The following is a 12,208-nucleotide window of genomic DNA, read 5'->3' as shown; positions in this document are numbered from 1 at the left end:
AGTTTCCAGAAGGTTCAGGTTCAAGGTCCCAGAGGAGAGAAAACCCTATGTGTAATGCAGTAACATCCAGGAGCCACTTGTGGCAAATGAGTTTGAATACAACATGTGTTTCCATCAGCCACACTGACAAGTAGGAAGGGACTATTATCTCCATTGTCTTTACACACTCTCAGCAAGAAAAGCAAAACCAGACGGTAAGTTTCTGAAAGATACAATGCATGCGAGGACAAAAAAACACCCTCAGACGTGCTGGAGTACTAGACACTTGGAGCTGAAGGCACCATAAGTTCAGCTACAGAGCAAGCAAGTGTGGTGGAAAGACTCTGACACGGGATAACCTTAGCAAAAACCTTCCACAGCCTCCCTGGTGGGGTGTATGAAAACTTTCTTGGTTCTAAGTATCTCCATGTGGCATCCAGAATGAATGCCAGTACTGAAACCAAATTCTGAAGAGAAATATCAGAAAAGAACTAACATCCCACAATGAAGAAACATCTTCAAAGAAGATGTTGTTATAAAAATACCACAAAAGTACTTTCCAATAAATTCCAGGCCTAAAAGTAAAGCTTTAAAATGAGACTCCAAGCACAAGGTCCTGAGTCCTCTGCTATGTGCCTAGAGAGGCCCATTTAGAAGAAGCACTTCTAAACAGATAACACGGCCTGTATGTGATGAGACTGGGGTCCAGCAAGGAGAAGAGACTAGCGAAGGCCACCTGCAACCCTTTGAAATTAGAATGGTTTAGAACCTCTCTAGAACAAATGTTTGCAAAGGGACAAAGGGTCAATATTTTAAGGCCACACGAATGTTGCAATAACTCAGAAGGTGTCATGAGGAATGGTTGAGCAATATATAAGCAAAGAATACATAGTTGTACTCTGCTGCAGCCTGACTGAACACAGAATTATGAATCTCATAGCACTTACGAAGATTAATAACTATTCATAGCTATTAATTACTGCTGACATTTTTCAAATCATTAAAATCTCAAATCCATCTTCAGTTGATGAGCTCAAGCCGTGGGCTGGATTTAGTTGTTAATCCATAACTTGCTGACCTCTGGCACAAAAACACCAGACTTTCAACTGAATCCAAACAGCAGATAAAAGAAGGAAACATCTTAGCCTAACCCCTAGAAATATCAGGGGAGAAGACAGAGCAGGAACAGTTGTTCCTAGGTATTTCCCATGTTTACCTTAGGTCTCTTCTCTTGCCCACCTCCTCAGGTGGAATTGTCCAGGGCAGGCTTTGGGGGAGACATTCGAGAACTTCTGAAGAGAAATCAGAGAAGTCCACACCATATTCTGTCAGGATCCCTTCTGTTTCAGGTTCAATTTCACCAGCCTGCCCAAGACTCTTAGCCAGTTGCCTGTGGACAGAACATAGAGTGGACAATTAATTGTATTAGTAAACAAATAAAATATAGGCCTCTGTCTCTTTTCTAAAATAAGTTCTTATGAAAATCCTCACGAAGTTTATGACTATAGTATGATTGTACCTTCTAGAGACATTCTGACCAGAGGAAGAGAGGCAAAAGTCCAAATTTCTTGGAGTTCCTGCAATTTTACTCTTGGAGAAGTCAGCATTGGTCCTCACATGCCCTCATTTTTGACAATCTGATTAGATATCCAGGGTGCCCTCAAACTGGGAATTCTCCTGCCTCAGCCTCCCAAGTACTAGGATTATAAGCAGATGCCATCATACCCAGCTTCAAAGTTGATATTGTGAAATGTCTATATGGAGTCTTTTGGAAAACTCCTTTAGAAAAATTTGACCAACTTAGCCTGCTATTAAATTATGACAATTAGATGAAAGAAGGAAGCAGCAGCCTTTAGCCCAGCCCCTAGAAACATTAGGGGAGAAGACAGAGCTCAAATATGAGCTTCTCCCTCAGAAGCCATGAAAAAGTAGCTCCGCAGTCCACGTACACCTGCTTACCAGCCCACCCTCTCGCAACACTGTACAGTACCCACAGTCAACACTCCAGCCCTTGGGAACTATGAGCCCAATTAAATCCCTGTTTTCTTTTATAAGTTGCCTTGGTCATGGTGGCTTATTATAGCAATAAAAACTCTGAGACAAAGGGAACAATAGAATCTAGGTAAGTAACAGGAAAGAAAAAATAAACAATAACTAGTAGACAGAGAAGAAACAAACCATAAAGAAGGAGTAAAACAGATAACATCCTAGTTAAACTCAACAAGGAAGACGGGAAGGCAAAGACACAAATTCTAGTTGTCAGAGTAAGAGTAGGTATACTGTTAACATCCTACAGCATAAAAAGCATAAGGGAGGACTGAAGTCGGGGACCCCTGTGGTTGAATTAGGGAAAGGCTGGAAGAAGCTGAGGAGGAGGGTAACCCTAGGAAGATCAGCAGTCTCAACTAACCCAAACCCCTGATACCTCACAGACACTGAGCCACCAACCAGGCAGCATACACTAGCTGGTATGAGGCCCCCTGACACATATATAGCAGAGGACAGCCTAGTCTGGCTTCAATGAGAGAAGATGTGCCTAACCCTAGAGAAACTTCAGATCCCATGGAGGGGGAAGGTCTGGTGAGGGATGGGGTTGGGGAGAGCATCCTCTTGGAGACAGCAGGAAGGAAGAATGAGGAACTATGGGAAAGCCGACCAGGAAAGGGTTAACCAATAGACTGTAAAAAAATAAAATAAAACAAAAAGCATAAGAGGGTGGGTGACTAGTGATTTGTATCCAATAAACTGAACATCTTGGATGTAACAGATAAATTCCTCGAAAGATACAAACCACTCAGGATTCTTAACGAATAAATCAATATCTGACTATACCTATATTTATTAAGGAAACTGAATTGACATATTAAATTTTCTCATGAAGAAAACTCAAACTCCAGGTTTTCCTGATAGCTTCTACCAAATACATAAAAGAGAATTCAGCTGTTATATTTTAAAATTATCATAAACAATTAATTAAAATTTTTTCCTACATAAGAAAATCAATCACTATAATTCACCCTAGTAATAATCACAGACCATATACAATCATCTCAGTAAAGTAAGAAATAGAGTTTGACATAATTTTCACATTCATTTATAATAAAAGCATATGATCAATGGAAGAAGCATCTCTGATATGATTAAAAATGTCCAAGAAAATCCTAGAGCTGGGCCTGAGGAAATGGCTTGGCCAGTAGAATGCTTGCAGGGTAGAAATAAGGTCCTCAATTTGGAATCTAATACCTATGTTTAAAAGAAAGGAAGGAAAGAAGGAGGGAGGGAAGAAGAAAAGGAAGGAAAAGCCAGCTGTGGGTATGTATGTGCCCCTGTAAGCCCAACACTGGGAGGTTGAAGCAGGAGGCTCCTGGAGCTTGCTGGCCAGCTAGCCTTGTCAATCTGTCGAGCTCCAGGTTCAGTGAGAGGCCATCTTAAAAATACAGTGCATAGCAACAGAAAACACCAATGTCAGGCTTCCACATGCATACACATATGTGCACATACATGAACATGTACATGTACATATACATACCCTCTCCTATCCTAGAGCTGATACTAAATTTAACAGTTAAAGTCTAAATGCTTTCTTAGAGATGAGGGAAAAAATAACTGTTCATTAACACTATTCAACATTTTTTCTGGGGGCCTAGTGCAGGCTATAAAGCAAAAGGTAAGCAAGGCATAAAATTAAAATGGGATAGAATTCTGCACTAAACCCGTCTGGACCTGGGCTCTTTTTGGTTGGGAGACCTTTAATGACTGTTTCTATTTCCTTAGGAGTTATGGGGTTGTTTAACTGGTTTATCTGTTCCTGATTTAACTTCCGTACCTGGTATCTGTCTAGGAAATTGTCCATTTCCTGTAGATTTTCAAGTTTTGTTGAATATAGGCTTTTATAGTAAGATTTGATGATTTTTTTAATTTCCTCTGAATCTGTTGTTATGTCTCCCTTTTCATTTCTGATTTTGTTAATTTGGACACACTCTCTGTGTCCTCTTGTTAGTCTGGCTACGGGTTTATCTATCTTGTTGATTTTCTCAAAGAACCAACTTTTGGTTCTGTTGATTCTATGGTCCTTTTTGTTTCTACTTGGCTGATTTCAGCTCTGAGTTTGATTATTTCCTGTCTTCTACTCCTCCTGGGTGTATTTGCTTCTTTTTGTTCTAGAGCTTTAAGGTGTGCTGTCAAGCTGCTAACATATGCTCTCTACTGTTTCTTTCTGCAGGCACTCAGAGCTATGAGTTTTCCTCTTAGCACAGCTTTCATTGTGTCCTATAAGTTTGAGTATGTTGTACCTTCATTTTCATTAAATTCTAAAAGTCTTTAATTTCTTTCTTTATTTCTTCCTTGACCAGGTTATCGTTGAGTAGAGCATTGTTCAACTTCCACGTATATGTGGGCGTTCTTCCCTTATTGTTATTGAAGACCAGCTTTAGGCCGTGGTGGTCTGATAGCACGCATGGGATTATTTCTATCTTTCTGTACCTGTTGAGGCCTGTTTTTTGACCAATTATATGGTCAATTTTGGAGAAAGTACCATGAGGAGCTGAGAAGAAGGTATATCCTTTTGCTTTAGAATAGAATGTTCTATAAATATCTGTTAAGTCCATTTGGCTCATGACTTCTCTTAGTCTGTCTACATCTCTGTTTAATTTCTGTTTCCATGATCTGTCCATTGTTGAGAGTGGGGTGTTGAAATCTCCTACTATTATTGTGTGAGGTGCAATGTGTGTTTTGAGCTTTAGTAAGGTTTCTTTTACGTATGTAGGTGCCCTTGTATTTGGGGCATAGATATTTAGGATTGAGAGTTCATCTTGGTGGATTTTTCCTTTGATGAATATGATGAATATGAAGTGTCCTTCCTTATCTTTTTTGGTGACTTTTAGTTGAAAATTGATTTTATTTGATATTAGAATGGCTACTCCAGCTTGCTTCTTCCAACCTTTTGCTTGGAAAGTTGTTTTCCAGCCTTTCACTCTGAGGTAGTGTCTGTCTTTGTCTCTGAGGTGTGTTTCCTGTAGGCAGCAGAATGCAGGGTCCTCGCTATTCATCCAGTTTGTTAATCTATGTCTTTTTATTGGGGAGTTAATTGAGGCCATTGATGTTGAGAGATATTAAGGAATAGTGATTATTGCTTCCTGTTATATTCATATTTGGATGTGAGGTTATGTTTGTGTGCTTTTCTTCTCTTTGTTTTGTTGCCAAGACGATTAGTTTCTTGCTTCTTCTAGGGTACAGCTTGCCTCCGTGTGTTGGGCTTTACCATTTATTATCCTTTGTAGTGCTGGATTTGTAGAAAGATATTGTGTAAATTTGGTTTTGTCATGGAGAGTTTTGCAGGATACAGTAACCTGGGCTGGCATTTGTGTTCTCTTAGGGTCTGTATGCCATCTGTCCAGGATCTTCTGGCTTTCATAGTCTCTGGCGAAAAGTCTGCACAATGGAATACTACTCAGCTATCAAAAACAATGACTTTATGAAATTCATAGGCAAATGGATGGAACTGGAAAATATCATCCTGAGAGAGGTAACCCAATCACAGAAAAATACACATGGTATGTACTCATTGATAAGTGGCTATTAGCCCAAATGCTTGAATTACCCTAGATGCATAGAACACAGGAAACTCAAGAAGGATGATCAAAATGTGAATACTTCAACTCCTTCTTTAAAAGGGGGAACAAGAATACCCTTGACAGGGAATAGAGAGGCAAAGATTAAAACAGAGACAGAAGGAACACCCATTCAGAGCCTGCCCCACATGTGGCCCATACATATACAGCCACCCAATTAGACAAGATGAATGAAGCAAAGAAGTGCAGGCTGACAGGAGCCGGATGTAGATCTCTCCCGAGAGACACAGCCAGAATACAGCAAATACAGAGGCAAATGCCAGCAGCAAACCACTGAACTGAGAATAGGACCCCCATTGAAGGAATCAGAGAAAGAACTGGAAGAGCTTGAAGGGGCTCGAGACCCCTTATGAACAACAATGCCAAGCAACTAGAGCTTCCAGGGACTAAGCCACTACCTAAAGACTATACATGGACTGACCCTGGACTCTGACCTCATAGGTAGCAATGAATATCCTAGTAAGATCACCAGTGGAAGGGGAAGCCCTTGGTCCTGCTAAGACTGAACCCCCAGTGAACGTGACTGTTGGGGGGAGGGCAGCAAGGGGGGGAGGGTGGGGAGGGGAACACCCATAAGAAGGGGAGGGGGAGGGATTAGGGGGATGTTTGCCCGGATACCGGGAAAGGGAATAACATTCGAAATGTAAGTAAGAAATACTCAAGTTAATAAAAAAAATAAAATAAAAATTTGTATTTTTCAAGGCACACTAGGTAATCATAAAAAAAAAAAAATGGGAGAGCTTCACACTGCAAATAGTGGGATAAACTGAGTACAATTCCCATGACAGAAATGACCAGTCTCCTACTGCATGTTTCCTGTCAGATCTCTCTGTGTGTATGAAAACAGAATTCAGCATATTATATTTAAACTCTCAACCCAAGACTCCTAGTTCAGAGACAGGGCCCGAAAGGCAGGAGAAGCTCTCAGTACGCACGTGTGGGGGTAAAAGCCTTCTTCATTGTTGCAGAGGTGGCAGCAGGGTTTGCGTCAATGGTGTCTTGCAAGAGGAGAGGTGGGATCTACTAGCACTGTGGCCAAATAATCTTTACATAAAACAAGGTCTACGCTTCTTGGCTCTGCAGCATTCAGAGGGTCAAGCCTTCACTGTTTCTTCAATCCCTTCAGTACTCTTCCAATAAATTCCTTTTCCTAAACACAGTTCCATTCTTTTGATTGTAAGCAAGAACCCAGACAGTTAAGGACATGGGTCCCCATAATTTTCAAAATGCTAAGGAATCTTTTAAATGACTAACATTGACTTGTGCTCACCAGAATGAACTTCCCACTAAAGATTTGAGGTTGCTATTATCACTGCCCTTGAAGCTTAAGAACATAAAAATCCAACACTGGGGTAGAGGAAGGCAACTTAGAATAATGTTGCTCGGGTTAAAAAGAACTTTATTCTAGCGATGAAAGGTAATAATTAGTCACTAAAAATTAGCTAGGATTGTGAAAACTAATGGAATCTAAGGTTTTCCCTAGTCGTGTGGCCTATTTACTATTCAGTCTCCTGAGGGTCTGTTTCCATGCTCCTCTCCTAGCACCAAGGTCCTTTTTTATGTCGATTGGTGTTTTGACTGCGTAAATGTCTATGCCCTGCTTATGAGCCCAGTACCTACAAAGATCAGAAGAGGACTTTGGAGCCCCTGGAACTACAGCTGCCAATGGTTCTGAGCAGCCATGTGGATGCCAAGACCCAAACCTGAGTCCTCTGCAAGAGCAGCTAGTACTCTTACAGCTGAGCCAAGTCTCCAACCCTCTAATAAAAATGTCTTTAACTGTTTGAGTTCTAGATCACAAGCACAAAAAACAAATTTTGGTTGGAAAGGTTTTATGTAAAGATATAGAAGGACTCACAAAAAAAAACCCAAAAAAACAAGAAAACAAGCTTGGAGAATAAAAGAATGGATAGACAAAGAGTGATAAGCCCAATCTCTGGATTCTTGATTCCAGGGTAAAAATAGACTAAGAAGACTTCCACTGACGAGGGTATTGAATTTCTTACAGGGGCTGGGGGAGACCCTTCAAAGCTGGTAAGTCCCTTAGTAAACTTTTGGGGCACCACAGACACAGACATGGATGAAAGACGAGCTCATTGTCCTCGCTGCAGAGCTCCCACTGGCCCTCTACACTCTCAACTCGTAGTCAGCGGATGACGGTAGTATCCCACCCATTCCTTTGAACACGTGGTCTCTGAAAAGGCAGCATGGCCGAAACTTTCTAATGTATCTACAGTCCGCTTTGGCTGAGGGAAAAGGACCTAAAAGGAGGGAGCTACAAATTTAACCATATGGATAGGGACCTATGGATAGGGGCCTGGAAGGCATGGTAATGAGGGTATCTGGACAAGAGATAAGTGAATAAAAGAAGTTTGTTGAAATGAGCCTGGCAGTGTTTATACTGTGTCGTGGTTAGTCTTCGCTGTCACTTTGACTGAATTTAAAATCATCAATGAAATATACCCTATAGGTTTGTCTCAGTATGTTTCCAAAAATGTTAAACTAAGGGGGAAAGACTACTTGCCCTGGATGTGGGTGGTACCATCCATGGACTGGGGTCCCAGACCTAATATAAAGGAGAATGAGCTGAGCACCACCACCTATCTCTGCTTCCTGACAGCAGATGCAATATGGCCAGCTGCTTCAAACTCTGTTACCATGACGAACTGCTTCCCCTTGAACGATGAGCCAAGAGGAACCTTCCTTCCTTAAGCTGTGTCTTGTAAAGTATTAGGTCATAGTGATGAGAAAGAAAACTAATACATATTGCATCTCAGTCAAACAACTCAACGTGAAAGCTGCAAGGGTCTCCCTGAGAACCAATCATGCCTGTGCTTCCTCATAGGCTTTAAAAACACAGAGGACAGCAGCAAGAAATGAACGCCACAATAATAACTTCTCATTAGTGTTGTCTTGGCTCCCATCCGCATAGGACACCAGTGTGCCAACAGCCAGCCATAGCCAACTGTGACAGAGAATGAAGTCAGAGAATGATGATAGTTGATTATGTCTAATGAGGTCTTCATGACAACGTGACCTCTTTCCATTAATCTGGAAACTCTAAGTCTGGGTTTGTGGCTGCCATTTTCATTTGCTCTACCTACCATACCTGTATAAATACCACAACATTCAGAATACTTATAAGGTATTATATGACCAGATATTATCTCATGCAACACTATCTTTTTGAAAGAAGCAAATCTTAAGAATTCACTGACTTGATGGATATAATCAGGAGATAGCCCTTACCAGACTGCAATGTTAGCCTGCCAGAGACAGTGATGCCCTAGCATTCTAGAAATGAGATCTGAGAACCTAGGAAGCAAGGCAAGAGTGTCAGGCTGTTTTGTGTCACAATGGAGATCTACTTGTAGCTGGGAATGCAGTTTGGTGGTAGAACATTTGTGAACATGCACAAGGTCTTGAGTTTGGTACCCAGAACTGGGGCTGGGGGACACATAACAAAACCTTAATTATAAAAAATGCAATTCTTGTCCTCATGATGCTTATTACTTTTATTTTGGCTTCTTTCAAGTCATAAAAACATGCATGATTTAGATAGTTATGTAAAATCTAGGAACCACAAATAAAAGAAAACATATGGTACTTGTCTCTGGAGATTGGCTTACTATTACCTCCAGTGTGATGCTCTTTTATGACCATGATAGGGATACAATAATTCTTTCTATTCTGAAATGGAGAGCACAAGATCCCTGACTGACATAAACGGGCATCGAGTCCACTATTGACTTCTTTATTTACAATTCAAGGCAACTGAGATCCCTCCCAAGTAAAATGGTTGGAAGAATCTAAAGAGGTTGCATACATAGGAGGCTGAGGCAGAAAACTCTGCACCCGAGCCCCCCCCCACTCCCTTTTGAGATAGGATGTTACTCTGTAGTCCAGGGTGGCCTCAAACTCAAGACAGTATTTAAATGACACCAAACAACTATTTATTGATCAGATCACTAAATAATTCCTGGGAGAAGTATAAATAATGAGGCATAGTGAAGTTTGAGAGAATTATGCCTACAAAAAAGGAAATATGTTCTTGTATGTGTGGGTCTCTTGGTGGAAGTGCAGGTATAGCAGATATAGACCACAATAAATATCCTGGTCTCATCCTGTGGTGCTCTTCTCCAAGATACTTATGGCCATAAATGATAATCCTACGCCTAATGTGGAAAAGTGCAAGAACCTGGACAAAGACGTTTGCTAAGATTCAGCTTTGGAAGATTATTACAATAGTTCCCTGTCTATGGTTTAATTTTCCAAAGACTTAGTTGGCCAGTCACCCATGGTTAGGAATTACTAGATGGAAAACAATCTAGAAATAATTCATAAATTTTAAGTCACATGCTATTCTGGGTAACAGATCTCCTGCCATCCTGCTAGGTCTTACATAGAGCATGCATTATTTTTTTCCTCAGCTATTTACTGGGCACATTCAACCAATTCATTAGTCACTTGTAGCCATCTTGGTTACCAGACCAAGTTCTAAGGCAGCGTGGGGCTTGAGGTCAGGCACTTATTTTACTTAATGTCTACATGGTGGAAGCAGTGGTTCTGGCAACGTTACTACCGTATACTGTCATAATTATTCCATTTGGTCAGTAACTGTTGTTAATCTCTGCTGTATCTAACTTTGAATAAGTTAAACCTTACTGTAAGTTCATACTCATAGACAAACCCGGTTCGTGTAGGGTTCAGTGCTGCCTGTGGTTTCAGACCTCTATCAGAAGGCTGGAGTGCGTCCTCTGCAAACAACTGACTATTATATAAATGTTATAGAACATTTAAACATAAAGTGTGTTCAGTTAAAAAACCATACTGACTGTAAGCAAGGAAGGATTAAAGGAAAGCACAGAAGAGCTAACATCCTTTAAGAAAATAGCCTCAAAATGACAGTCATGACCCAAAAGTGGACTCAAGGGTACAACTGGTGAGTCTATGAACTCTGGGAGTCCAGCACTTGGAACAACAGCCCAAGTGCATAACTCTCAAAGGCTTTCAGCTTGGGGACTTCATAAATAAGTAGAAAAGAACATTAGCCCTTCCAGAGAAACAAAGATCCTGCTAGCAGCTGCTACAGGCAAAGTGACACTACTTACAAACACCAAGGGTCAAGGAGCTAAAACGTCACTAAGTAAGGGCCATGGGGAGAGAGGAGGAAAAGGGAAGGCAATGAAACAGAAGCACAAATATCTCAGAAGAACTCAGAGGGCACTTGTGAATGGGAGATTGTGATGGGTAACCTTGCTGTCCTCTTGGAGGGACTTAGAATCACCATGGGAGGGAATCTCTAAGCCTGTCTGGGAGGGCTTGTTTAGATTAGGTTAACTCATGTGGGCAGCACCAGGACAGGCTGGAGAAGGAAGCATAATTAATAACCTTAGTACAATTTTAATTCACTGAGTAAAAGGGAAAAGGGAGATGAGCACAAGCATTCATAACTCTCTGCTTCCTGGCTGAGGATGTAGTATTATCTGCCACCTCTTGCTCACTCTGATGCACGGGACCCTTAAACTGGGAGCCAGAATTAACCTGCTTTTGTCGGGTTTTTCTTTTATTTTGTTGTCTTGTCACAAAAGTGAGGCAAGTAACTACTATACAGATCAGATCAGATCAAAGGGATCTAACGCTGACAGAGTTGAAGGTAGGTTCTAGATAGGAGGACTAGAAACCATTTTTAAATATAAGAAATAAGAGGAAATTGAGATTTGTCTGACAAGATAGATCACATCTCAGGAAGAACTAACAGGGGAAAACACCAGAGAAACATATTCTAGGAAGTTCATTCGATTTCAGAGTTAAAGTTTTCCAAATGCAAGATCTCAAGAGAACAAAGCTGTCATAAACACCTAAGGAGAACCTATCAGGTGAAAACAGCGGCCCACTAAGAGATGCAGACCATCCTCCACAGGAGTGAGCAGCCTTGGTTACTGGACCATATATGTAGCAAAGACAGTGTGAAGGGGAAAGATGTAACAGTCAGCAAGTATGATGATGGACCCAACCCCACAAACTGTCACCTAAGCCACATCAGTCACTGGGGCGTTACTAAAATTAAAGAGAAAAACATTTCTTTTTCCCATCTTATGCTTTCTGTCCTGGCAATAAAACTCACCAGGTTATAGACTGGGGCCAAAAAATCTTAATTTTTTTCATGAAATTACAAGATGGCTTATAATGACAAAGTCATATTTTAGTTATGCCTTCCAAATGAAATCAACACCTCCAAGTTCCTATTAGCAGTAATTAACATTTATTTTACTAAGTTTGAAAGAACATTTCTCAAGTGCCTCATTTAAATGAATTTATTATGGGTTTCCACTGGAGATATATTCGATAGCTGCACAGACTGAAGAGCTTGCAGAAGATAAAAATCTAATGGGTCAGCATGGTGGAAGAGCTGTGCTGTTGAGAAGGGGCCTTAGATGCCCCAGAAACGCTCCCTTCTATCTAAGAACTAAGATCTGATCTTCTTGAAACAGTAGAATCCCTAAGCTCTACCAAGGAACTGACTGGTAGACTGTGTATTTATCTTGCCGAAGTGTTTGTTTTGACATTTTAGTTTCAGTGTAAATTTCAGAACCATA

The 12,208-nt window shown here is 40.8% G+C and overlaps 1 protein-coding gene across 4 annotated transcripts in view; it reads right to left on the bottom strand.

Annotated features, from left to right (window-relative positions):
- The window catches only part of Dis3l2 (DIS3 like 3'-5' exoribonuclease 2), a 350,417-nt gene that overhangs the window by 172,502 nt on the left and 165,707 nt on the right, over window positions 1-12,208 (bottom strand). For all 4 annotated transcript variants that reach the window (XM_032901537.1, XM_032901540.1, XM_032901539.1 and 1 more), the window contains one exon: window positions 1,196-1,369. In XM_032901537.1, coding sequence (XP_032757428.1) covers window positions 1,196-1,369 — 174 coding nt within the window. The remainder of the gene's footprint in view (window positions 1-1,195; window positions 1,370-12,208) is intronic.

Source organism: Rattus rattus, chromosome 4, assembly GCF_011064425.1.
Source record: "Rattus rattus isolate New Zealand chromosome 4, Rrattus_CSIRO_v1, whole genome shotgun sequence".
NCBI classification, from domain to species: Eukaryota; Metazoa; Chordata; class Mammalia; order Rodentia; family Muridae; genus Rattus; species Rattus rattus.
This window is presented reverse-complemented; position numbering and strand designations above follow the sequence as displayed.